At 37.4% G+C, this 26802-nt stretch overlaps 1 protein-coding gene across 7 annotated transcripts; it reads right to left on the bottom strand.

Moving 5' to 3' along the window:
* Positions 1-897: 897 nt before the first annotated feature.
* Positions 898-25013, bottom strand: LOC310889842 (zinc-regulated GTPase metalloprotein activator 1A-like). 7 transcript variants are annotated; one of them, XR_014576837.1, is made up of 15 exons: positions 24845-25011; positions 23930-24016; positions 22979-23075; positions 21749-21840; positions 18671-18730; positions 17606-17643; positions 16356-16402; positions 15557-15643; positions 14704-14748; positions 11130-11186; positions 8992-9043; positions 3817-3885; positions 3654-3719; positions 1723-1868; positions 898-1042 (listed from the first exon to the last, which is right to left on the bottom strand). XR_014576837.1 is itself a non-coding variant. In XM_083817978.1 (15 exons), the coding sequence occupies exons 1-15, from the start codon at positions 24948-24950 to the stop codon at positions 969-971; spliced, it is 1107 nt and encodes a 368-aa protein (XP_083674104.1). In that variant the 5' UTR covers positions 24951-25009; the 3' UTR covers positions 898-968. The 7 variants fall into 7 exon arrangements, 5 of the variants coding, with proteins under 5 accessions (XP_083674104.1, XP_083674106.1, XP_083674105.1 ...); XR_014576838.1 differs by having other exon boundaries at positions 1723-1833; positions 24845-25010; XM_083817978.1 differs by having other exon boundaries at positions 1723-1852; positions 24845-25009.
* Positions 25014-26802: the final 1789 nt, after the last annotated feature.

Genomic DNA, 26802 nt, shown 5'->3' with positions numbered 1-26802 from the left:
TTGTATTTTGAAATATTTTTAATTTCATCTTATTTTCTTCCATCCACTCTCTTGCATTCACCTAGCTGTGGTGAACTTACCCTTCTAAAGCTAGGAGGTGTACAATGACTGTTGGAGAAGTCAGAGAGCAAGAAATTCAGCTTTATCTTCTACAAGCAAGGAGCACAGAAAGAGAAATTTCAAACTAGGTTTACAAGGCAGCAATTGCAGTGCCATAGAACCCCACAACAAATCGTGCAGGGCAGTCTAGATAACAACACAGTGAAAATGTCCTGTCCCCAGCCCCCCAGAATCCTGAACTGGCAAGGTCAAGGCCTAGACCTACGAGGCCAGTTACATCTTTCAACACTTTGACTACATGACTGAATGCTGCATTATTATGTGGGCTATATATTCCAAGTGGTCTTGATCCTCTGCTATTTACATATTTTCAGTTTCATTTAATAAAACAGATTTAGTGCTACCTACGGTGGATGCATTCAAAAATCAAGGAACAAGTAGAAAGTTATACAAGAGAGTTTAATAGTAAACATTAAATACTTTTTACTGTAATTACATGACTGGTAAAAATCAATACTACTTAATTTCCAGTACTAAAAGAGAATTAGCAGGAGAAAGGACTAGGTTTCTAACAAGTTTACTACATGCCTATTGGAATTTATGGCTTCTTTTCACATATGGCATAATAAAGGCTTTTGCATATCTGTATTTCTGCAATCTAAATGATGTTAGTGATGTAACTTAAGCCAAATCCAAAATGCTAGAATTCTTTGTGTTTGATTCTAGGCCATAACAGCTAATCTTTAAGCAGTAGGTGAGCTGGATTTCTCAGGAGAACTTCAGAGTTTAACTGTTCTGTAAACTGCAAAATGAAAACGAAACAACTGCACTGCATGCCATTCAGTCTTTTTTATTATAAAAGGCTCGCAAGGTTAAGCAGAGACTTTCAACTTGTTTTTAGTTTGATGTCAACTGTTTCCGTGTTTCTCTGTCACAGTGGCTATGAATACTTCTTTGATGATCTCCTTATCCAAGTGCCTACCTGTAAAGAGAAAAACAGGTTAGCTATTTGTATTTCACAAAAAGCCATGCATGAACCTACAGGTCTTCTCAACAAAGAAAATATTTATTGTATCAATGAGTGAAAATAGAACTTTGATAAAATTAAGCTGCTGGTAACAAGCTTAACTTTACATTTTACGTGCAACACCACATTTCAAGCTGTACATGGAAAAGAGGAAAATTAGGAGGTTTTTTGGTCATAAAAACACTTTGCAAAGCACAGTATCAAGCCAGAAATAAGAAACATGCAACCCCAGTGTTAAAAGCTTTTCAGAAACAAATCGTATTTTGTACACTTTGATGACTATAATCACCTTCCTCACCACTACTGAATGTGCTCAAATAATCAAACTATTCCCAACAACGTTTATATTTAAGTATTTTCAAAATAATCTTAAATATGCCTATATAATTTATGAATACTTATTATGTTATTTTATTTCACTAAAAAGGATAGCACAGATTCTCCTCAGCTGCAATAAAAAAACCAGGAGGTCCTCAGGTATAAACCTTGGAGTGAAGGTTATACTGAACATCCCCTCACTGCTGTTACTCTGGCTAGTTTAGGCTGGTTGCTTTTTACTGGACAGGTCCCAGGACCACCTGCTGAAAGAAACAGCTCCTTAAACTTACACAAAGAGATGCATAATTTATTTTTACCTATTAAAACCAGTCTATTTGTTCTCTTTTCATCTTCCTTCCATTCTACTGCAGTTTCCTCCAAATCGTAGAGCTCGTGGACACCTTGGACTATCACTTGATGAGATTTGCCTTGAATAGATACCAGTCCCTTATCAGAAAAATAACTGTTAGGGTATATAAACAAACCTTTAAAGAGGAAACACTTAAGGGAGGGAAAAACAACTCTGAAAGTAGGCAAACAGGGAAAAGTATTTCTGTAAACTATGCACCAGTTAATCCAAATGACAATGCAGTACGGTCACCTCTTGTAACATCCATTTTCGTATCTTTTGAGTTTGCTGAAGACTTAACAATTACGCTCTGACATACTCTACCTTCATTTGGACAGTTACCTACTACGTTTGAGTAAAATAAAACATCATCTGCTATCATGCCGCTTTAAATATATGCATGAAGTGTGTTCCTACGAAAGACTGATTGCCAGCCAAAGATGATGTAAAATGAGCAAAAATGTTGAGATAATTCCGATTAAGCTCTCATGCTTAGCATTAATGCTATTCTGAAAAAGAACCTCTGGATACTGGAGAAAGAACTAACATTTGTGAGGTAAAATGGATTTAGCAATGGAATTAGAATGGATTCCTGTCAGACTGAGCCCATTAACCCACATTCTAGAAGTTGCATTAAAGAGTTTTCATCACTTTGTGTAAAACTTTGTAAAATATTCTAGTGGCACACATTCTGTCAAACACTTCTACACTTCCCTAAGGAAGTAAAAAAAATATTGAGCTAAGAATATTTCATGAAAAAAAGATCTGCATTTGACAAACTAGCTGGAATTCTACGACTGTCACTGCCAAAAGGATTATCACTGCAGGCAAAATATAAACATAAAAGCAATAAACTTTGGAACCCATTCTATAATTAACTGGGGTTCGTTTGCTTTGGTGTGTTTGTCCATGACTGAGGCTCAGCACACAGTATGTTATTTGCCTCAGATCTCCTGAAGAATTACTTTCATTCCAATGCTCAGTACAACAAAAGCATACTTGTGCACAGCAGTACTGTTTTCAGACAGCTTAAAATGCCATCAGTGGCTAGTTTCTTCTATTTTTAGGAGGGGGAAGACAAGAATCTTCAGTTTTGATGCTGAAAGATCAAAGAATACAACCTTTCTTCCAATGAAGTAAAAATAATTACGTTGCTATCCATGACACACAAGTATTCTCAGAAAACAAACCAGCGCATATTTTCTTGTATTTCTCAAACCTTACTAACTGACAGACTTGATTTTTACTTTTTAATGATAGTTATTTAAGGAAAATGAAAATATATCCTAAAATGTTACCTACGTTCACCTCAAAACCATGCAACAGAATCACATATGAAGTGTTCATGAAGACGAACACATGTATGTATGGGTCTCATCTTTAAAACTGTGGTTTGACATATTAGAAAAAGTTTTTAAGTGTAGACCACAACTAGTATTGTGCTGCTTTGTTATGTTGAATTCAACTTCTGCGTATTATGTCAATAACTGTAACTACAGATAGCAACCTATAGTTACAACCCTAGATAAGGAGACGTTTATGCGAGATGGATGAAACCTTTCAGAGCAAAGCAGGTGAAAAATGAAGGACTGACTTTGTTATGTCCTGCTCATTAATCCTGCCACATTGTGTGTTGGGGATGTTTGGGACTGCAAGTCTTCCCTTTGAGTTCACAACAAGTAGGATCAATGTTTGCTTCTCTGTCAGCTATCTCCTTTTGAGTTGCTCCACTGGCCAGCAAAGAACAAGCTGTCTCTACAAGGAACAATGACAAACTGCTATTCTCCCTTTTGTCTGCTCTGCTCCAGCACTGCCTTTGATAGCTCTGTAACTGACAGTACATTTTAAATGTAAAAGAGGGAAAGGACAAAACAAATAGGTTGGTCATTTCAGACTAACCTTCAGTCTTATAACATCCATGGCATGTCCAGTCTTATCTTTCACATTCTTCTCCCACAGAAGATTCTATAAAGAGGAAAAATGTTTTCATAAACAGAATAGTGTGGGATGACTTCCTATACAAAGCCACAATGACTTCAGTTGACAGTGATGTATTATTTACCTGTATAAAGAGATTCAGGTTTTCTTCTTTTATATCTCCTAGAACTTCAAATGTTACTGTCATTATACCCTGCAAATGAAAAGACCAAGTTGTTACTACTGAATGGCATAAACATTTCAATACATTAATTTTAAAAGTTAGCATTCTTTATAACTTGGCCTTATAGAAAAGAAAGTAACTATCTACTACTCCATCCCAAATTACAACAAAATAAAATAAAATCTCCATTTCTCTTTTGCCCTAATATGCTGGATTTTTTGGTTCTGTTTGGGTGTGCCCTTAGGGGACATAACCAATACTCTGGACAGGCTAATACCATCATATTCTATGGCAAAACTCTTTGCTGCAGGTGATGTTAGCTCTCAAAGAAAGCCTAACAATTCCAAATCTTAAAGGCCAGTAAGCTCAATCATATAACTAAGTTTAAAAATGCTATTTTCTTGGCCTACTAATCCTTGTCATTTCTGCTTCTCATCACAGTTCTATCAAATGAAAAATCATCAACGTACTTTTCATCTATGAGTACTTTCCTTTCATAAAAAAGCTTTTTACAAATAAACAATGTAGGAATAGATTCCGGAAATAAAGATGTCTGAAGTTTTATTCCAAACCAACCACCAGCTACCAGTCAGAAGCAGCTACTGTAACAGAAGCTGACAGTAAGAATGCAGTTTGGGATTTACATTTTGTTCAAAAATAAAGGAAATCATATGTCTTCTTAATGTATTTTTGCAAGTACAACCTCTCAATGGCATAAAAGCACACAGAAAATGTTTACTGTACAACCTAAAAATCTTTCAGATTAGTACTTTCGGAAAATTGCTAATTCAATTTAACAAAAATAAATAAAAGCAATAAGCAGCGAATCTACGTGTTTATCCAATGCCCAAGAAATCTCACCAAAACATCCAAGCGCTAACACGCTTCAAGCAACTTCAAAACAAGAGAGATAGCAGTGCACTACTTTGTGCACAGCGTATTTTTTCCGTTGACCTTCCACATTAAGTCAATAAACACACTTTATCATTCAACAGGGACTTACAGCCTACTGTGAGAGGAGCGTTCTGCTCTCATTTATGCCTCATTTGTCTCACCAGCTATCTTAAAACTGTGGTTGTTGAACTAGACAGGGATAATAACAATGAATTCTGTTTCCTGCTGGTTGAATGGCTCCACACTACAAAACCAGCAAGAAATCTCCATAGTGATACAAGTATACTATGAAAATTGCAACATTCAGGAATGCTTCTACTGTACTTCAGACTATTATTACAATAACTGAACCCTGTTAAGACAAACATAAGTTTTTATTAAACAAAAACCTATGAATTTAAGATTCAGATCATAATTTTAGTTAAGCAAGAAACTGTTTTATATTTAATCTTTAGTTCCAAGAGAAAACTATAACCATCTTTCATGTTTTTGAGACTATCAATTTCACAGTCAAGACTTGCAGTTCAAAAGGAAAACTACAGGTATCATATGTACTGCATTTTAACTTGAAAATTAAATTCAATCATAACAACTTTCTCCCACGTGCCTGGTGACAGGATGAGGGGGAATGGGCTAAAGTTGTGCCAGGGGAGGTTTAGGTTGGATATTAGGAAGAACTTCTTTACTGAAAGGGTTGTTAGGCATTGGAATGGGCTGCCCAGGGAAGTGATTGAGTCACCATCCCTGGAGGTCTTTAAAAGACGTTTAGATGTAGAGCTTAGTGATAAGGTTTAATGGAGGACTTGTTAGTGTTAGGTCAGAGGATGGACTGGGTGATCTTGGAGGTCTCTTCCAACCTAGACGATTCTGTCGTTCTGTGAACTTTCTAAAAAGATGGCACACTTTTCTAGTCTGCTGCATAAAAATAAAAGTTTGGTTTTTTTTTCCAGCCCCTTAGAGAGCTCTTATAAGTGGGTGAAGTGCACCAGACTGGGGATACCTTGAAGATATTGGTGGCCCATCACTGATCCATAGAGCAGGGTACCTGTACATAGACTGGGGTCATGGGTGACCCGTGGAGCAGGCATACCAAGGAACTGAGCAGTGAAAAAAAACATTACGTAAAAAACAGCAGAAAGCTACAATGCCGTATCTCCATTCCTCCATGGAGAAATGTTGACGGACTCAAAAACCTACTAGGAAGGTAAGAAAATTTCACACTTGTAAACAGAGAGGGTAGGTGTTCAATCATCCATGTATTTCTTTTGATACCAAACAAGGTATCACTAACTTTTTATGACTAACACAATATTAAGTAAAAGTCCCCAATGATAGTTGGGGAACAGGTTGCCCAGAGAAGCTGTGGATGCCCCACCCCTGGAGACGTTCAAGGCTGGATGCCCAGGCTGGATGGGGCTTTGGGCAACCTGGTCTGGTGGGAGGTGTCCCTGCTCACGGCAGGGGATTTGGAACTAGGTCATCTTCAAGGTCCCTTCCAACCCAAACCATTGTGTGATTCTCTAACTGATGGGAAGGTTATGTTGAGCTCAATCCTTCCAAACACACAAACATGACCTCTGTCAAGGGACTGGGCAGAAGTGGCAATTTGTCCACAGTTGCTTGGACTACCACTTGACTTTACAGGAGAGGGGTAAAGAACCCTGAAAAGGTGTTATCACCGAAGCCACGGCCCCAGAGCTCTGACATCTGGACACTGTCACTCTTGACCCTCTAGTGTTACCTTCCACCTGATAAAATAGTGGGACATCCTACAGGCACTTGAGTGACCTACAGCATCATACTATGGGTAGCATGCAGGTGTGAGATCAGCCTCACAGCAAAGCATGACGAAACTGCAGTAGCGAAAGTGACAGTAGGGGATGAAAAACCTCCCTGCTCCCACCCTACAAACCATGACTTAGAGGTGGCAGAAAGTCCTTCAAAGATCTGTAGATCTCAGTTAAGTAATTGCAAGCTGAGGAGAAAGATCTGAGCTCAGCTAGAATGCTTATAGGATGTGGAGCAAACTCTGGGAAATTTAAGTCATCGGATGTATCATTTTACTCTTCAACTGGGGAAATGCCCACGCTGTATCAAATGAACATTGTTCACCACACATTTCAGGTCCTGAGTGAAACTACAGCTGCTAGACTCTGATATACTGGATATCCAGTAGTGATGTTACTCTGTGTTTGTACTTTTTAATGGTTTTGTTTGAGTATTTGCTCATATACTAAGGTATAGTGAATAAACTAAACAGTTGAGTGTCTTGGTTTGGTGTTTTACAGAAATAGGGCCTAAACCTTGCAGTAAGCACTACTAATCTCTGTAACGTACAGCAAAGGGGAAAAGGGTAAAGTCTACAAAGGAAATATGCAAACTGTTACACTGCTAACCCCCACAATCCAGTTGAAGGAGTATGCAATGGAATTTTTCAAGTGTATATTCAGACTGCTACACTTTTATACCTATGCTCTGATTCTTAGAGGCAACAGGTGAAATATGATGTAGGTATAAACTCAGTTTCTGATGATATAAGGGGTGGAGCATATAATCCACGTATGTTCACACAGCTCTTACACAAGCATTTCTAATACGTGTAAGCTTACAAGATTTGTGTAGCAGGAGGCTGCACTGGTGAGGTATGTGGGAGGAGGCCATCAGCTGCCTGGTGTCTCTCAGGACCTGTTCCAGTCAGCTTTGAAACTGTACAACAGCGAAAAATAAAAACAAAAAAATAATCCCACTAAATCTTCAGCCATTCAGAGAAGTATATGGCACCCTGTTAAAACAGAGAGAGACAACTCCAGTCATGTGGGACAGCAGATTCTTTGGAGGAGGCACAGCATGCCAAAGGGGTTACACATACCCCTGAGGGATGGCAGCCTGTGCTTTATCCACAGCACAACAGAACTCCGCAGGGACTGCAGCACGTGGGTGAACCAGAGGGCAGTAGCACCACAGAAAAGTCACTGAACAAACATCCCCAACCTCTTATGCCAGTCATTGCCTTGCTGGATGAACTTGGATTGACTAAGTGTAACCCACTGAAAAAAAATAGGGCAAGCTGAGGGAAAGAAGGGCAGAGAAAGCGGTATTCACTTAAGCATTTGTGTAACTGTTTTGAAGTTTTCTGTTGTTGTTGTTTTTGTTTGTTTGTTTTTTCCCAGTATTAAATCAGTAGGCTTTTGTTGCCTGGCAATAAACTCTATAGTTCCCTTTTTTTAAGAAAATTGTTTTGCTTTTGGCAAGGTTCTAAGCAAAACAAAACAAAAAGACTGATTACAGCAGTTGGAAAACCAAAAAGAAACCAAAAAAAAAGAAAATGAAAAGGGAGCTTTACTAGTAAAACCTGTATATCAAGGATAAGACAGATGCTTGAAAGCAGCATTTAGCCCAAAACTGTTTGTATTCTGTAGGGATGACAGACCAGATCCTTTTTCCTTGAGTCTGTGTTAGAAATTCAATTTGCAAACCACAAAGAATACTTTATTTGCTCTGTATATAAACAAAAGCCATGAAGGCAGAAATGCGTTTTACAGCTGCATTATGCAAGCACAATTTTATTACACACAGGGATAGAAGATTTCTGCATTGACATAAATACACATTGGGTTGCAGATCTGGAAAAACAGAACATTTTAGAGTTTGACAAACTAAAAATAGTATCAACATAACTGTTCCTAATTTCTACCATACACATACTTGTAAAATTTACAACTAGTTTAGGGTAAAATCTACTTGACTATTACAAGTCAAACTGTTGCTATTCCTTGTGAAAGCAATGGCTAGCACTCAGAACAGGAATATACACCCCCTTAACCTCCTAGTTAAGTTTTAATAAAGCTTCAAAAAATGCAAAGTATGTACACAGACTATTTGGACACAAAACCTACAGGATAGAGATCAGCTATAAATTCATGACTCAATTCTGCAAATATTGAAGAGTAGTGTTTTTTGTCTGTTTCAATAACCGTCTCCAATATACCTGAGTAAATGATGTGACTGCCTGCAACAGTGTAACTCTAAGCTATTTTTGATAGTGTAATTTACTATATACATTTAGAATGTATCTACAAAGTACACTGCAGTAGACATTCAGGGTAATCTTCCAGAGGTATTAAGGCATTCTACTACCTAACTGAAACTTTCTGAAAAAGTAAGATGATGAGCATGCAATGGTTGCAATTATCCTCAACAATTCTCTTACAAACAGACTGAAGCAGTGTCTTTGGTAGTTACCTTATCTAAATGCGCTTGTGTTGTCTTCACATGCTCAAGTTTTTTCTGCAAACTGAAAATAAGTAAAATTAAATGTCGCATTTGAATAGTATGGATGTAATGTCATTATTTTGAAGTTTACACAAACTCTTCAGTATTGCAGAGCAAAACTAAAATACCAAATATCACACTCAGAATAACCTTAAACTGTTAGTTCCGTATTAATCTCAAAATAGTTACATTTAATTACATGGTTTGATCTTGTTAATGGTTTGTGTTAGAAAGTTTGTCACAGTTTACCTGTTGTATTTCCACTCAACACATTACTGACAATCATATAATATTATTTTTATAATGTACAAAACAGATTTTTTTTTCTACATTAGAAAAAAATTTAAAAGTGTGTGATAGAGGAAGGAGTGATTGATGTTCCAGCCTATCTGGTCAACATATTCTTGTTTGAAGTTGTAGGATTAAAGCTGTGCATCAGCTAAAGAGCTAACAAAGTGTCTCTAATCACAACAGACTAATCAACTGTCAGACTGACTTAAAAGATTTGGAGATCCGTTTTTATAAACAGGCTAACAGTATTGCCCTCTAATTCATTTTTAACAATCGTGTCACTATGTAACTTCCATTGAGAAGACAATGAAACAGGTAATAGTTTGAATTAAAAATACTGTTGTGAAACAGCAAATCACATTAAACACATTGAAGCTTATGAACATTTTTCTGACAAGAACAGTTGCAACACTAGACAGCACTCACTCAAAAATAAATTCATTATAACTATGGATTCAACATCGTGGAGTCACACACTGCACAGGTGTGCTGAGGTTCAAATACAAGAAAACACAACCTCAGAAAGAAACTATTTTACATGAAAAAAGGATCACAATATTGGCGCTGTGACTTCAGTCACAGCAAGATGACAAAGATTTTTGGAAATCTGATGAAAGCGGACCGAGGAAAAACGTGAAATTTACGAACTGGTAAGAATGAGCTTAAAAAGTTTCAAAAAGTTCACATGCAAATACGCTGTTTAGCCAAGTTAATCATCAGGGTGTCTTGACACTGATAGAGTTCAGTGTTACGCTTTTCTCCTTCCTTTTTTGGTTCTTCAGAAAATAAAAACTCATGAATAAATAATCAAAATACCAATTTAAAATTATGCTCACTAGCACACCACCACATTTTATACTTTTGTATTTTTATAAAAGAAAAAAAACCTTCTGGTATCAGGGGGATGTCTTTATTACTGTCAGCGACACAGAATATTTTTAAAAAATAAACTTAAGTATTAAATTATCACTCAAGGCATTCACCAATCTGAAACATGCCTGAATATTACAATTCCTTGTTTGTTTGCTTAAAACATAAACACAGATTATAGTACGAATTAACAGTATACTTAAGTATTTATACTTCAAATAAGAACAATGTTGATACTCCTTTGTGTATGAGCAAAAGTAGGAGCTTGCATCATTAGTGCAAGCAGGGAAAACTAACTAGAATCTGTCCATGTAGTGGACATTAGCTATCAAAAGTACTTTAGGAAAAAAAAAAAGTACAAAACTATTGCTTGTGAGAATGAAATCAGTACTATAACACTAAGTGAAATACTACATGCCAGCTTCTATTCAACTCCAGTGAACAGCTCACTCCTACTGCACAGCGTGTCTTCTAATTTAAAATTGGTCCTCTCTTCAACCTTAAAGAACCTGGGGACTTCAGGGAACCAGGAACATATTATACAGCATTTGCAGTGGCTTAGAATGCTATGGAACTTCAGTCCCTCTTGGTTTTCTGTGAAAACTAAGAAGGTCTCCAGTTCTTCGTGATGTGAAGTGAGAAAATTTTTCAAAATCCTGTAAGTTTTAAAAGAAACTTACAAGTCAGAAAAAAAAAAAAAAATCAAAATCTGATTTATTAGTAGTAGTATTAAAGCAGAACTTAAAACCTTAAAAAAAACTTCTGTTGCATGCATGTCCAGTGGAAAAAAAACTGTTATTTATAAAGTGAGAATGTTAAACAACCGACTTAACTAGAATTTGTACCAGAAACCCTGATGTAGACTTTGCCAGCATATGTCTATTTCATGCCTGTATTTATACAATGAACATTATTTCTGATAAAAGACAGTGAAATTCTTGCCATACCTTATTCCAGATAGACTGTCAAAAGCATGCAGGTCCAACACATTGGAGAGATCAACTCTATACAAGGGAAGAAAAAAAAAGCTTTGTATTTTTACTGCATTTAAAGATTTTGCATAGTTCAATGAATCATCTTTGAAATAGCTTTATGTTTCTGTGTTTTTTTTCTGGTCTATTATTCTAATGCCACCAAACACAAGTAGCTAGCCTTAATTTTGGACTTTGGTGGTTGGCGTTCTCTACTACAGCAAAAAGCAGCTTTTAGTTACACAGTCACACAAGCACAAAAACAGAACTTTGAACAACATAGTTTAAAAAAATAAAGGTCAAGAAAGTATCTCCAGAAATATAAAATCCCTCATGATGGCTGCCTGAATAATGTCAAGTTCCCATACAAGAAAAGGAATCTTGAAGTTCTTCCTGCAATTATTCTGCACCCTTAATATTTACTAATATAATTCTACAACACACGTGTGCACTAAAAAAACTGGCAGATACACAAAATACTGCTGAAATACATGCAGTTATACTGACACACAGCCAAGAGAGCTGAAGTTTTTAAGTTCACAACTTGAGCTAAGTACATTCCCCTTCATCAAACCACTGACTGGCCCCTTCTGTACTGGATTCCTGCAGCTTTATTAAAAATAAGAGTCTGTATCTATTTTTTAGACGTTTCAGTGCAAGTGTATCTGGCGTGTACCACCGTGAGACCGAAGCAGCAACTTCGGCATTTGCAGCCCTGGACAAGAGCTGGCTGAGAAAAATCCACATTGCTTGGCCACTGAATTCTCCAAACTAGAAAACCATGAGTACTTACAGGCTGTCATTTTCAGAGAGTGGATTTCAGGAGAACATAAAAGCCATACACCTAGAAACAAAGTTATTTAAAAGCTATTCTATCTAGAGACCTTGTTTGAGAACATGGGATGCTGAGACTTCTTTTCGGAAATGGCCATAGTTTGATTTTATTTTTCAAACACTGGTGGAACAAGGTGGAACACCAAAACCTCATTCAGCAGAACAACCAAGCTGCATCTGCTCAAATAATCACTAGAAATATGCTATGATGCAAATGTTACTACGACGAATTTCAGCTCTAATATCTGAAGCTAAGACTGATGAAAAAACATAATTTGAAATAGGCAGCACTGATCATATTTACTTTTAAGAATAGCTACCTGGAACACCTGCATAAAAATATTTTCTTTTATAAAAGAAATATACTCATTTGATTTGTAACAAAGGTTTCACTGCTAATAGCAACTGACAGCTTTATAAACATATTTAACATGGCTGAAGACCAGGAATACATTTACAGACAAGACATTAAAAAGAGACTTCTAGAGTGTAGCCAGTATTACTGTATTATTATGAAACTTTAACATCCAACAGTAGCTTTACAAAGCCGTATCTAAGATGAAAGGTTTATAATGTAAAATGCATAACAAACCCTCTATAAAGTTCAAGACTAGCTTCAGTGCAAACTGTTTGTCCTCAGCAGTCTTCTGAAAACTCGTATTTGGTTTATAGAAACACAAGAAATTGTTTTTACATGTTGGATTTTGTGGGACAAAAACCGTAATTAAAGAAAAATGTTTTCAAATGATAATAAATTATTTTGGTGCCTATTTCACTTCTGAAATGTATCACTCACTAAAGAATATTTATTGGTAAAATAACAGTTATCACTGAGGATTGTACCTGAGGTCCACTTAATCTAATCTCTCTAACATTGGCTGGCATCAAACACTCACAGAAAGTACAGATGTGAACATTACGCCTCACACACAGGATTTCCCTAACCCTCCATGGACAGATACTAATTCAAGCCTCAAAGCAGTAAATTTAGTATGCTCTTCAAAATTGGTAGCCACTATAGATTTCTTTTTTTTTTTTTGGCACATTACAAAAATTGGCCCCAAAGTTGTAATCATCTCCTTCAGGCAGTTAGACCGGTACACATTAATAAAGTTATATCCTGCATAAATTGTGTAAGAGCTTTCTTCCCACCCCCAAACACAAAGAATTCTGTTGATGATTTCTGTTCTCTGCCTTGCAGCAAAAGAACATGGAGCTCTTGATCCGCTTTCTCAGTATCACTATTTTCACTAAAACTCTCATGTTGTCCCTTCTTTGATTTCAGCTTGAACAATCTATTACAAGTCTTTTTTCATAAAGACTTCTTTCCTAAGCCCTAATTTACTTCTCCACTCTTTGCCACGCATAAAATTTCCCATTCCTCCTAAGATGAAATCCAGAATTTTAAGAATTTATATAATGTTCTGAAATGCTTACTTAACAGGAGAAAAGGGAAACGCTACAACTGCATCTCTGCAACTCCATCACTTCACAGCATTTTTACACTTGCTCTTAACCTTAAGGAAGATGCTAATATCTTTCAATCTTTTAATATAGAATCACGGAAGGGACCTTAAAGATCACCCAGTTCCAACCCTCCCTGCCATGGGCAGGGACACCTCCCACCAGAGCAGGCTGCTCAAAGCCTCATCCAGCCTGGCCTTGAACACCTCCAGGGATGGGGCATCCACAGCTTCTCTGGGAAACCTGTTCCAGTGCCTCACCACCCTCTGAGTGAAGAATTTCCTCCTAACATCTAATCTAAATCTCCCCTCTTTTAGTTTGAAGCCATTCCCACTCGTCCTGTCGCTGTCTGCCTGAGCAAAAAGTTGCTCTCCATCTTTTTTGTAAGCCCATTTTAAGTACTGAAAAGCTGCAGGGAGGCGTCCCTGAAGCCTTCTCATCTGCAGGCTGAACATCCCCAGCTCTCTCAGTCTTTCTTCATAGGAGAGGTGCTCCAGCCCTCTGATCAACTCCGTGGCCCTCCTCTGGACTCGTTCTAACACATCCATGTCCTTCTTGTGCTGGGGAGCTCAGACCTGGATGCAGCACTCCAGGTGGGGCCTCAGTGGGCAGAGCAGAGGGGCACAATCCCCTCCCTCCACCTGCTGGTCACTCCTCTGTTGATGCAGCCCAGGATGCAGTTGGCCTTCTGGGCTGCAAGCACACACTGCTGGTTCATGTCAAGCTTTTCATCCACCAGAACCCCCACATCCTTCTCCGTAGGGCTGTTCCCAATGAGTTCTTTACCCAGATGCTACACTTATGCTATACTTAAAGTATATACATACATTAAGTGAAGAAATGTCACTGCATAGAGGTCATGTAAACAGCAATCTCAAAAATAAGATACTCAAATGTGGATATTGTAAAATTTGTAATCAACTTTTACCTCAGAAACAACTGGGCCTCACAAGTTACTCTAAATACAAGATCGGGGTCACAAGTTACGAGAAAAACTGAATTCCTGCCTGTAACACTCCCTTAAAAATCTGCTACGTTTTTGGAATATACTGAAGCCATTAAATTATGTCCGCATTAGCATTTCTCAGAAACTTTCCAAATGCTATTATTCCCGAAGTAACAACATTACTAAAAAGCAATTTTAATAATTAAAAGTTACATTCATATTAAACTTAGACCAAAATGCAGGCTTTGCTAAAATAACATCCATGAAACATGATTTGGTACCTAGTAATACTGGCCAATCTAATACCTTGATCTTTGCGTCTCTAGAATTTTAGCAAATCCATTTACTGACCTAAAATAAAACAGAAAAAAAGCAGAAGTGTAAAAGCAATTGTAATAGACAGATTGAACAATTTGACCATGTAAAAAAGCACAAGAAAGAGCACCGCAACAACTCCAATGCCATTATTAACAAATCGAACAATCCCACAGATATCCCAAAAGGCTTTGCTTTTGTGACTTTTTTATACCGTAAGATTGAACTTCACAAGTTCTAACAACAAAATTAGTGAATATAGTGTTTTCTTATGTGAGACTCCTCCTGATAGATACTGAAACACATTTTGACTTTTTTTTGTTTTAGAGGAACCATTAATAAAGTAGAAAGGTATTTCTCCATTTTAATATTTTGTTTATCAGTTTATTGAGAAAGATGGCACAAGCCTTTGATCGCTCATTCAGTTCAAACCACTGGTTCTTTTACACCCAAGACAATTATTTGGAATATCTTCTATAACCCTTTGTATTTGCTAACGAAAACATATCTACTAACAGATTCTCCCCCTCCTACAAATGGTTAACTCAAAAATGGTAACAGCTGCCCCGAAATAAAAGAAAGTAGACACTTAAGACAAAGGCCTTCCCTTAGCAGATAATATCAGATCTTATGTAGGCAAGCTGTTAAGACTGTGGAAGCTCATAAATGTAATGGACATGTCTTTTTAAAAGTCTCTTTTGCAGTCTCTTTTTCACTGCTGACTAAACGATGTATCAGAATAATCATGAGATCTAACTTCTGTATTAGCAGTAAGAACTGTGGTTACACAGAAAAATAACATTTGAGCCAGTACAGCGTTACAGGTACACCAAAAGTTTCATACCTGACAGATGTTCTGACTTTATTCAATTCTTCCCCTGAAACCAAATCTGTTTTATTGATGATTATAAGATCAGCTAATGCAACCTGCCTATATGTTAAGAAAAAAAATAAAAGACACTTGAACAAACAAATTATTTCTGTAAGGCAGAAGCAACATCTCTCCCACATGAACATAAAAGTATTATATTGTTAGTAAAGAAGAGCAAGCATTAATCAAACAAGAACATCATGGAGTATAACTACAATACTATTGACTTCACCTTCGTGTAACTCCTCTCCTTTGACAGAATTGGAGACTACTAAGCTACAAAGGCTTGATGTAGAAAGGCTAAAAAAAAGTTATCTACTCCAAAGTGTTTGGTGATTTATGAACCTAATTCTCTTGCATGTACTCTTCATAAAGTGATATTGGAAGTCCCTGCTTTATGAGGACTGCTATTACTACAATTACATTTACTCATTGTGGCTCCACATTTAATAAACAAAATATTTCTCTATCTCCCATTCTACTTTGACTATCTGACAGATCCTAACGTCATTCTTTTTTGCCCCCAGTACAGGTTATTTCCCCATATTTTATGTAAAATTCCATCTCTCTTAAAACATGTATTAGAAGAGTTAGGATGGAACATGAACTCACTTTTGTTTTCTACCTCATTAGATCAATGTAGATTGGTGTGAAAGTAAAGAAGCAAAAAGATTTATAAAAAAATTTAATGACCTTCCATATCCTTCCATAACTCAACATACAGTTCCAGTTGCTGACAACAATAAAAAATAATTGGTCTTTATATCCATACCGAGATGCTTCATTGACAAGGCCTTCTGGTTTCTCCTCTGTCAAGTGCTAGACAAAAATTAAAACAATTGGATTAAGGATGTTCAAATAACGGTCAAATTCATTTGCGCATAAAGTAAGCCAAAAACATTGCAGCCAAGGTATGATCTTCAACAAGAAATAACAATGACTACATCTTGGTTATTTTAATTACATTTTAAAAGTTTATATACTCATCATTACAGAAGCTTAACTTTTCTTTAATGAAAACTTTTTTTAAATTTTTTTTTATTAGAATGCCGAAGAGTTGGAAAATTATATTATAGTATTTATATTCAGTTAATTCACGATAAATCTGAAAACTAAAGTCACCATGACATATAGTAACCATGGAAAAAAATATTTGAATTTTAAAAGTACAGTGATTTTCCTAACAAGTGTGATGTCATCTAACGGTTAAAGATGTACTAGGCTTGCAGTACACGAGTGCATACTACTCCAAAAAACTTGAAAACCTGTATATTTATAGTAAAAATTCACAACTCTTTCTGGGTTTGTATGTATAAACTACTCCTTGGCGAGTCTGCCCATCACCAGTGTGCACTGCCTATGCAAGCAGTAACTGGGCAAAATAATTAGTCAGCACTGCCTAAAAAAGCAGTATCTGGTTATGCTGCAGGAGCTCAATGTCTTACCACCTGCAGCTTTGTCCTACACTTGTGTGCCCAACAACGTCTCCCACAGAATTAAGTGAAAGAGAAGAAAATGCCCCCATTTCAATCAGCAGTGCAAAGTGTAGCAACTTAAAACCATATTTTCATCAATAATTTAGAGCAACAGCCTTCATACTCTAACAGAAGACATTCAGCTACAAGCCATTTTTTGCACACCCTGCCATTAAGGCAGTAATGCCTCAGAAGCATCACAAACACCTGGAAGAGTTGAAATTTTAAATTGACATAATATTTTTTAAGAGTGCACCTCTGATGCTTTACATATCTGGGAAGATCATCCTGTGCATTCCTTCATCAGCTCTAAATGTATCAGGAGTATTATTTTAAAATCAATTTCTTGAAGACACAGGAATACCAAATGAAAGTGGAATTAATTTTCATTTGAAATGTGTCAATTAACAAAATTTAGAAAACTATTGTTTAAGTGGAACTTAATTAAAGCAATTGTTAAAAAATATTTGTCAAAATGAACATTATTGCAATAACTTTTTTAACGTTGCAAATCTTTTTCAAATATGTAACAAAGCCAGTACCTTACCTGCAATCCATGCTTTGCATCAACGACAGATATAATGCCTAAAAGAGAATATCAAAATGGAGTAAAACTGTTAGCCGTTTTCAGCATAATTCAACAATTTCTTAGCTTCCTGTGCAACTAGTAAAATGACGGCATCATCACACTTAAAACTGCTCATAATACTTCCAATGCTTCCAATGCATCTCAACATTAGACTTGTCACTTTTTTTTGTTTTTGTTTAAAAAAAAAATCTACTGAGCCAGGTAAGAGAAATTCATACCAGATGGATGCCTCTCCTTCTCCTTCCAGGCCAAAGCAAATTGGCAGAGAGATACTTCCACAGATCATTAAAATAAATTAAGGGGACTGACCAAGGTATACAGTTATTTTAAGTGACCAGGAATCTGCAATTGTCTTAGCAGAAACTTAGGAAGCTGTTTCCTACACAACTGAACGCTTCCTTGACTAGCTGGCTGTTTCACAGCCGAAACAAACTGTTACGGGGACTTTTTTTTAATCCAAAATCTAAGTTTTCTTCTAGCTAAAAACAACAACATTCAACATGCTCTTTAACTACTGACAGTTTATATTACAGTAAACTCAGATATTTAATGGAACAAGCAAATGTTAGAGCAAACAAGAGTACAAAAGACAAAAAAAACACAGAACAGAAGACAGATGAGTCCAGATACTAACTTAAGAGTTCAGAAAAAAAAAGAAAAATGAAACATTGAATAAAAATAATAGAAACTGAATAGAAACTGTAATATTACTCCTGAGTAATGTTTAATAACATCTAACTAATGAGGTGTTTTGTTTTTGATTTTTTCCCCCTTGTATCAAAATCAAGATCTCTCATTATCTGATCCCTCTGCAAAACATACACAACTTTTGCTGGGTTTAGTGAACTGAAACAGCTCATCAAGTATACGAGCATCAGAGCAAGAAAATGGATCTCTGTTGTTAAATCTGGGGATGTGAGAACCAAGATTATGTCTTTCAAACATCTTCTGAAATCTTGCCTTAAATTATAAGAATACATTACACTAAACACGGGTACAGATAAACAAGCCTGCGCTGCTTACCATCAAGATAAATGTCACTTCCCAGCTCAGAATCAACCCAGAACATGGAGGCCACAGCTCCTAAGAAGTACAGTAAATTTAGCTGCAAAAATAACATTAATAGTGCTGTATTTAAAATTCTTCTCTTCCAAATTCAGGTAGCGTCACAGAGGTCAAGTACCCAACCACACATTTTATCTATCAGCTGCTACATTATATTTGTGTGCAGATCAACAGCTATGACTAAGAAAAGCTTTAAAAACCCCACACAGATGCACATAAGTTGTCTGAACTAGCTTAGTAACTCAGTAGTATTAACTCAGTGCTGTACTCATTGCATGGCTCCCTCATTTTTAAAGATTTCTGCACTACCCCCTTCACCCATTGTTTCCAGGTCACTGTGCACACATTTTATATATAAAAAAAAGGGGGGGGGGCATTTAAAAGAGATAAAACAGTTAAAGAAAAATGGTATTGGGACGTTTGGGAGAAATCAGCTCCCTCCCAAGGATCTTTTTTGCTTCACTGGCTTTACTAAAATGTCCTATGCAGCTTCTTACATCACAAATCAACAGTATGAAGAAAGTCAAGAATAACTGAAGACAGAAAAGAACATTTTCCTTATCTCAGATCTCCACAAGAAAACTTCTGGCCTAAAATATTTTAGGATAAATCAGGTTAACACATCTCTAACATAGGTTCAAATTGCAGACAAGTATTATACTGGAGGTTTAACAGCGTAAATCATGACTGATCAATCTGTCAAGGCCATTCCTGGCCTTCTTTTCTGATGAGTAATTTCTCTGTGGACCAGGGCAGTCCACCGCATGCCATTTACCTCAACTCTAGCAAAGTTTTCAACGCTGTATTCTAAGACATTCTTGTAAGCACAATGCAGCATTACCAATCTAAGCAGAAACACAACTAGACGAAACTGGTTGGACAATCAAAATCTGAAGGCTGCAGTTAATGGGTCACTCCCTATTTGGAAGCCAGTATAAGCAGGGTATTGCAGGGGTCTATCCTGGCACCTGTCCTTTTCTAACCTCTTTAGCAGCAGTCCAGAGTAGGAGATAGAGGACATGCCTGCCAAGCTCACATTGAACATCAAACTGGGAAATGGACAGTCAATACGCTTAAGGGTAGGGCTGTCTTTCAGAGGGGCGGTCAGGAAGGAAAGGGCAATAGGAACCTGATGAAATTCAGCAAGAATGGTCAAGCCACACACTAAGGAAAAGCCAGCCCCTTGCAACAATACAGGCTAGGCAGCAGGTCTATGGAAATGGCCCTTGGGATCCTGGTCAGCAGAAGCTGTGCGATCAGTATGCCATGGGATTAAAGAAGGCCAACAGCATCCCAAGCTGCTGGAACAGGAGCATGGCTGAGGCAGGTCATCTTCCTCAACTCAGCACTTTTAAGACCATACCTGGATAGTACTTCCAGCATGGGGATCCCATGTACACAAAAAATGTCAATACACGTGTATGAGTTCAGCACAGGATCACAGGAACAAGGGGTTCAGACCACATATAGCAGAAATACGCTTTTTCACCATGAAAAGGCAGGCACAGAACAGGCTGACTAGAATTGTTCTATCACTCCCATTCTCTGACTGAATACCCTGCAACCTGATCTTATATGTTACGCTGCTTTGAGCAGGAAGTTGGACTAAAGACCTCCCAGCATCCTTTCCAACCTGAAATAGTCTGTGATTATAAAAAATATAAATGTAAAAATTACGTAACGTAAAACAGAACATACTAAGCTGATAAGCCTAGAAGAAAAAGAATCAAAAAGTATTTGAACCACTGTGGTCACATTCTATCAAGGATTTAGAAATTTGTGACCTGGAACCTGTGTAATATATATGGCCTAAGAGCACGCTACTCCTTGCTTTCTGCTAAAAAGACCCTGTGAAATAGATTCTAGGAACTGTAGGATGTGCTGCATATTTATGAAACAAATCACAAGGTGTCGTGAAACAAACCAATTTAGCATGTATCAGTGCCCCAATATGAAGGACAGAAGGAGCTAACAGCAGTAACAGTACTTGTATTTTTCAATTATCAGACCCTTCATTACTGACAGGCTGTCTAAGCAGAAAGAAGAAAACAATAACTGAACTTATTCTAATGCCTAGAGCTGTCCACCTGAACTGACAAGACGCAGTCCTCCAAACATCACTCTGTATCAACACCAAATACCTGTCAATCGTTTACAGGGCTTACTCATGCAGGCTATAGCAAAGGCCACAAGATCTAATGGTTTTCTGGTATCTATTGATTTTTTCCAAAAAGCTTAATAGTTTTCCAATTTGACTCAAATAGGATTTGTGAGTAACAGAGGCCAAATCAATGTCCTTCCTTCGAAAAAAAAAAATTACTTTACTATGACAACTATTTAACTTTGAGCTGGAAAGTGTCAATCTATTAAATGGGAAACAACTGAATTGCCAGTAAGAATTTCCTTCACTCTCAATCAACGACACATTTTTAATTGGTATGGCTCAGAGACAACCATTTAGATAGCTATTACTAACATGAACTCCAGTTGAAACACCTTTTTATAATAAATATCATTAAACAGCACACAAGGAATTTGTAAGATCTATTACTGCCCTCTACATACCAAACCAATGTGTTAGTCTGGTTGGCAGTACATTTTATGACTTCACAGAATACAAGGCTTATGACAACCAACATAACACTAAACTAGATGATGCTAATCTATACCTTGAAAGGAGAAATGCAAGACAGAAAAGACTACTGAAAGCTCGTAGATTTAGAATGCGCTTCTCTTCTCCAAGCCTTACCAGCTGTTTTCTTGACAGACATATATTCTAACTGGATTTCTGTTAAGCTTTAGAGTCAATCTGAAGTTTAAAAGTTTAAAAACACCAACAAAAAACACCACAACCTGTTTGTGCACCAATTCCCTTAACCAGTTCAGTTTCAGTCTATACAGCAACCAAAGCATGTGACTAGTGACTCACCCCTTTATAATACATTCTGAATGGTGAACTGACCGGTGAGCAAATAAACACTTCATAAAAACAGGATAATTACAATGGTTATGGAAAACATACATAATGTGAACTACCTGGATCTGCCAAACCAGTTGTTTCTAACAGTATATAGTCAAATTTTCCTCTCCTTTTCATGAGGTTCTCAATAGCCTTCACACCATTGTCCCTGTAAGAAGAAACAATTAAACCTGAGAACAGAGAATACAAGTAAAACATGCATAAACATGTTTTATATAAACACATTTCTCCATCTTCTCATGCAGAACACAGTGTCAGTATCATCAAAGCAAAGGTCTGAGTCAGGACTTACAGTCTACACTTAAAATTCGGTCATCAAGATGTTGTTCCAGTATCAGGTAAACAGCAGTTTTCTGTTTTGTTTTAGTCTGAAAACACTATTTGCCCACTCCCAAGGACATAACAATGCTAATTTAAATGAATATTCAAACACTGAAATAACTGTAAAGCAGGGCTGTGTGAATGTGTAACTGTTTTTATTTGGAAACAGATTTTAAAATGAAGGGGGGTAGGGGGGTGGAGACTGATCAATGTTCTCCTGTCTTTCTCTATCACATACAGCAAAATCAAGATGCATCATTGACTGAAATCTCAGCTGATGAAGTCAAAACATATGGTATTTTATGTAAGAAACCAATGTATTTAAAAAAACAGTAGTAATGGCGGCATTCTTTATATCCCGCCATACAACACAGTACAATAGGATCTTTGTTTTCCCCTTACTAATTCAATTGTAAGGCATAAGACCAGTTCTTCAAACTTCCTGGACAAACAAACCATCACCTTTCTTATAAATTTATCACAAACAATCTGGCATTCAAACAAACATGGGAACAAAACATAACAAAACCAAATGCACTACTACTTTTCAACATAACCACCAATTTACAATTCAGAATACCGCGTTTCGTTAGGTCACCAAGCCCACCCTCTACCCTTTCTGAGGAATAAAATATTCAAGTGTTAGTCAATACAGAGCAAGAAACACCAAGTAAGGATTTAAACTGGAAATTAGTTCACCTGAGGCCTAGTTCCAGCCTTCCTGTTTAACAGCATATACTAGTAACAGAAGACTGAGAGCTCCTTACCCTACAACACCCAATTGGTGTTTAGACCAACGCATTTCTAAAATACATTTCTACCTATCAAATTCCAATTCTTGTTTTAACTGAGGAAAAGAGGTCACAATCAACACTACCATCAGTTTTATGAATCAAGACCTCGATCTCCTCTCCTCAATTCCCCAAAAACCCACTGTAAGAACTTGCGTAACAGTCCTTCCTTACTTTACTGAACAGCACAGGCAGCCATTTCTGAGCTCCAGCCATTCTTCATAGAGTTCTCCCCCTTGACTGATTGCCAGGGATTTCTCCAATGCACTTCCTGGAAAAAGAGGAAGTACTATAATTTGAAATCAAAAATCTGTGAAAGAATGCCTGCAAAGGAGATATGAAAGACTCAGGTTGGCATACATTTCACTCTTAAATTACATTTTGTTTTCTAAGACTCTTTCTAACATGTTGTTCATAAATCAGTATTTTCCATTTTCTGAGAAATTTAAAAAACAAAGTCAAACTGGTTCCACAAACACCAAAACCCAAAGGATAAACATGACAGCACAACTGCAACTAACTTTGCTAAAAGCAAGGGAAAAGGCTATGTTATTTTAGGCTCTATGACCAGAAATGACATGCATATAGAAAAAACACCACCACTAAAGAAAAACAACACTACCACAGTGCAAACTGTAAGCAACACTGACCATTGTAGAGATATAAAATCCATCCTGACACCTAAAAATCCTAGGTACAGAAGCAAAAAGGTCGTAGGACCAGAGAGACCATGCATGTATCTCCCTGTTTTCTTGGTCTAAGATAATTTGTGATCTGTAAGTGACTAGGGAGAAATGGAAGAAAAGCTTATCCACCAACAGTTCATTTTAATTTCCATCTGCTTAAGAATGAGTAGACCAAATGGAGGTACAGCACTTGTAGCAGCATAATATATGCATTTACTTGACTTCAAGGAATTGAACTGATGTACAAAACTGATTAGCACATAGTATTTTCTATTAATACCAACCAAAAGACTTTTTGCCTTTTTAAAGGGTGAGTTATAACAATAATCTCAGCAATGAATTTAGAATTTAGAACTTCAATGTTCTTGATTTCTAGAAATTTTACATATATTTTACAGGCAGAAATAAATAATAATAATGTTTCTACAGGTGTACATACCTTCTCCAAACTCATTGAGTATCACTGCGATTTTTTTACTATGTTGTTCTGTCAGTATGTAATTTAGAAGTGTTGTTTTCCCAGCACCTAGAACACAAACATAATTTCTGATATGGTTTTAAAAGTGGCTAAATTTTCAAATTAAAAACAAATACTACTGTGGGCACACATACTTCAGACGAATCTAATCTCTTTTGAAATAAAAATTTTCAGTCTCACATCCTGCATTCTATTATAACATTGTAAAAATTAACCCGAAGATATATTTGAAGGAGACTTCGAAGAACTATTAGCTCATTGTATCTCAGCTTAAAAACGAACAAACCAAAAAACACAGTCTTCTCTACACTAAGTGCCAGTGCTCAACTAATTTACAAGTCCCTTACGAGCTGGGCAGTCTTTTCCTTGAAAATTCATTTTTACTCTGTTAACAGAATGAGCATTTCTTCTTCTACCTCTCATTGCTTCTTCTAAGCAGCAATTTTGTCATCAGTGGTGACTGTACGCTAAGTGCCATGAGACGAGGCATCATTAAGCAACCTGCAACACCACGCTCTGAGGAGTTTCATCCCACAAAAATCACAACTAGGGGAGCCTGGTGAAACAACTTGCCTTTGCGTCCTCTGGTTTCTTTGAGGGAGGACAATGGAGTACAAAGTTTTAAGGCAAGTTTTGGAAGGGGGTGTGCACTCCTAGACTTAACTGGACCTTTACTGTATATAGCTTTATGCGGTGTTCCAAACCACTGCGTTGGTTTAAGAGAGGGAGAGCAAACCTTTCGTTCGCAAAGCCGCAATTCAGCCTGCATTCAACTGCGACAAACCTAGCACATTGCTGAGACGTTAAATGGGGCCACCATTAAATGGGGACACCCCACGCGGCGACGAACCCACCGCCCGCAGCGCGGCGCCTCACCCAGGTAGCCCGTGATGATCGTCACGGGGATCCTCCTGCCGGGGTCGGGCCCCTCCGAGCCGCCGGCGGCGATGGGCACCAGGGCCGGGCACTCCTCGTCCTCCATCACAGCGCGGCTAATGGCGGCCGCGCCGCCCTCCCTCAGCCCGCCCCACGACCGCGGCGCACGCCGCCACCCCCCCACACACCCTCCCGCCTCCCCTCCTCCCCCGCCGCCGCCGCGCGTCACGGCCCGCTGTGGGAATGCGCGGCCCGCTTGGGCGCATGCGCCTCTGTGTGTAGGGGTTGGTAGGAGGCGTTTCAGTAACGCAGGTTTCAGTGCGAGCTGATAAAATACGTGTCTTAGTCCGGTTTGTGTGCTTGTTTATTTCTGCGGCGGTACACACGATTAGTGTTCGTCTTTGAATCCTCTTGCATTTTTACGGGTTAAAACATCCCTGTGGCGTGAACGATATTAAATGATTTTTCTCTCTGGGTAAATAGTTCAATTCCTACTTCGGTCGTAAACGTGTAAAAATCTGATCTAAAAATGATAAAAGTAGTTATATGATGCATTAATTCAGCTTGTCATGCATGTACAACTATTTATTCCAACAGAAATACCTATAGCTATGTGATTGTCTACATATTAAGGTAAAATAGAAAGCTCAAAAGCAAATTATTATGCTCTTGATTTTTTTGAGAAATGTAGGTTGTTTGTTTGTTTGTTTTTTTGGTTTGTTTGTTTCTTTTTGCTCTGCTTGTAGTTAAAATAATTCACGTCCTCCTACACTATAAATCTTCTGCCTGTTTGATGGAATTTCAGTAGAGGCCTGAGCGTGAAAGCCTGGAGTTTAACAAGATAACAGACTTAGGTATCATCAACAAATAGGGATACCTGACAGAAATTAGTTGTGGAGTTTCTGTTGCCGTAACTGTGGAAGGCAGTAAATCTCATCCATTCCTTATATCGTGTAAGCATGCAACCTGTTTATTTCTAGAGTTTTAGGACCAATACAAGATATGATACACCTTTTTGCATTCTTGTTTAGTCAAGTCTTGTTGGTCAACATTACAGATCGTGTTTTAAGGAAAAAATCTTGATCTGCTTTTCAAGACTGTCTCTCTTTGTTTGAATTCTGAAAGCAAATTCCAATGGCATATGCTTCTGCTGTCCTGAGACTGCCCAGTTTTTCATACTTCTGCTATTAAGGGATTAATTAACAAAAATTGTAAAGATTTCCACTGTGAGAAAGCTGTGGACAAAAGGAAGAAAATAATCAGAGAGGTGATGGAAACTGACATGTTAGCATGACAGAGCATAAAAAAAAGGCTGTAAATTGTCTTCGAAAATTGGATAGTTTTAATACTGAAATTTCATTTACATGTCAGTGAGACATACTGGGGAAAAAAGAGATGATGAGACCAGTGTCCTGGCTCTTTAAGCTGTTCTGTTTTTCATTAGTTCACATGGCACAGGTCATTACGTTTCTCTGGAACAAAATTACCCAAAATAAATAATGTGGATTCTGGGTTTCCTTTCAAATTTCTTGAAAGTTTATATTCAAACATCAGAATTTTGCTGTATTAGCTGTCCTCGGATTTCTGTTGAACTTTGTAATAAGGCCTACTACGTGAATTTAAATGCAAAGCCTGCGTATTTTGTTGTGGTAGCCACTAAAATGAACACAGCAAACTGGGTGGCACAGTCAGAGTGGTTTATTCTAAGATATTTCTCTTCCAGTCACACCATCAGAAAGCGGTGAAATGTTGATAGGTTGCAGGAAGTCGTATTTAACTGTTAGTTTAGGTGGTTTTGGCTGCAGTTGAAGTAAGTTAGTACCTTCCAAAATTCTGAAGATCTCAGTGCAAGCAAGTAGTTTGTTTCAGACTGATTTCAACAAGGGATAAAAATATTTATTTAGGCTGTTACTCTTTGAGGAGAATTAGGGAACAAGACTGTAAGAGCCATGAAAGTA

The sequence above is a fragment of the Anser anser genome (assembly GCF_964211835.1).
Source record: "Anser anser genome assembly, chromosome: Z".
NCBI lineage: Eukaryota > Metazoa > Chordata > Aves > Anseriformes > Anatidae > Anser > Anser anser.
This window is presented reverse-complemented; position numbering and strand designations above follow the sequence as displayed.

Excerpts from the sequence above, each read along its gene's own strand:
- LOC310889842 (XM_083817978.1), bottom strand. The coding sequence starts at position 24,950 with ATGGAGGACGAGGAGTGCCCGGCCCTGGTGCCCATCGCCGCCGGCGGC. Across the intron at positions 24,017-24,844 it reads GATCATCACGGGCTACCTGG|GTGCTGGGAAAACAACACTT; the intron begins GTGAGGCGCCGC and ends TTTGTGTTCTAG. Across the intron at positions 18,731-21,748 it reads AACTGGTTTGGCAGATCCAG|GAGCTGTGGCCTCCATGTTC; the intron begins GTAGTTCACATT and ends TGTACTTCTTAG.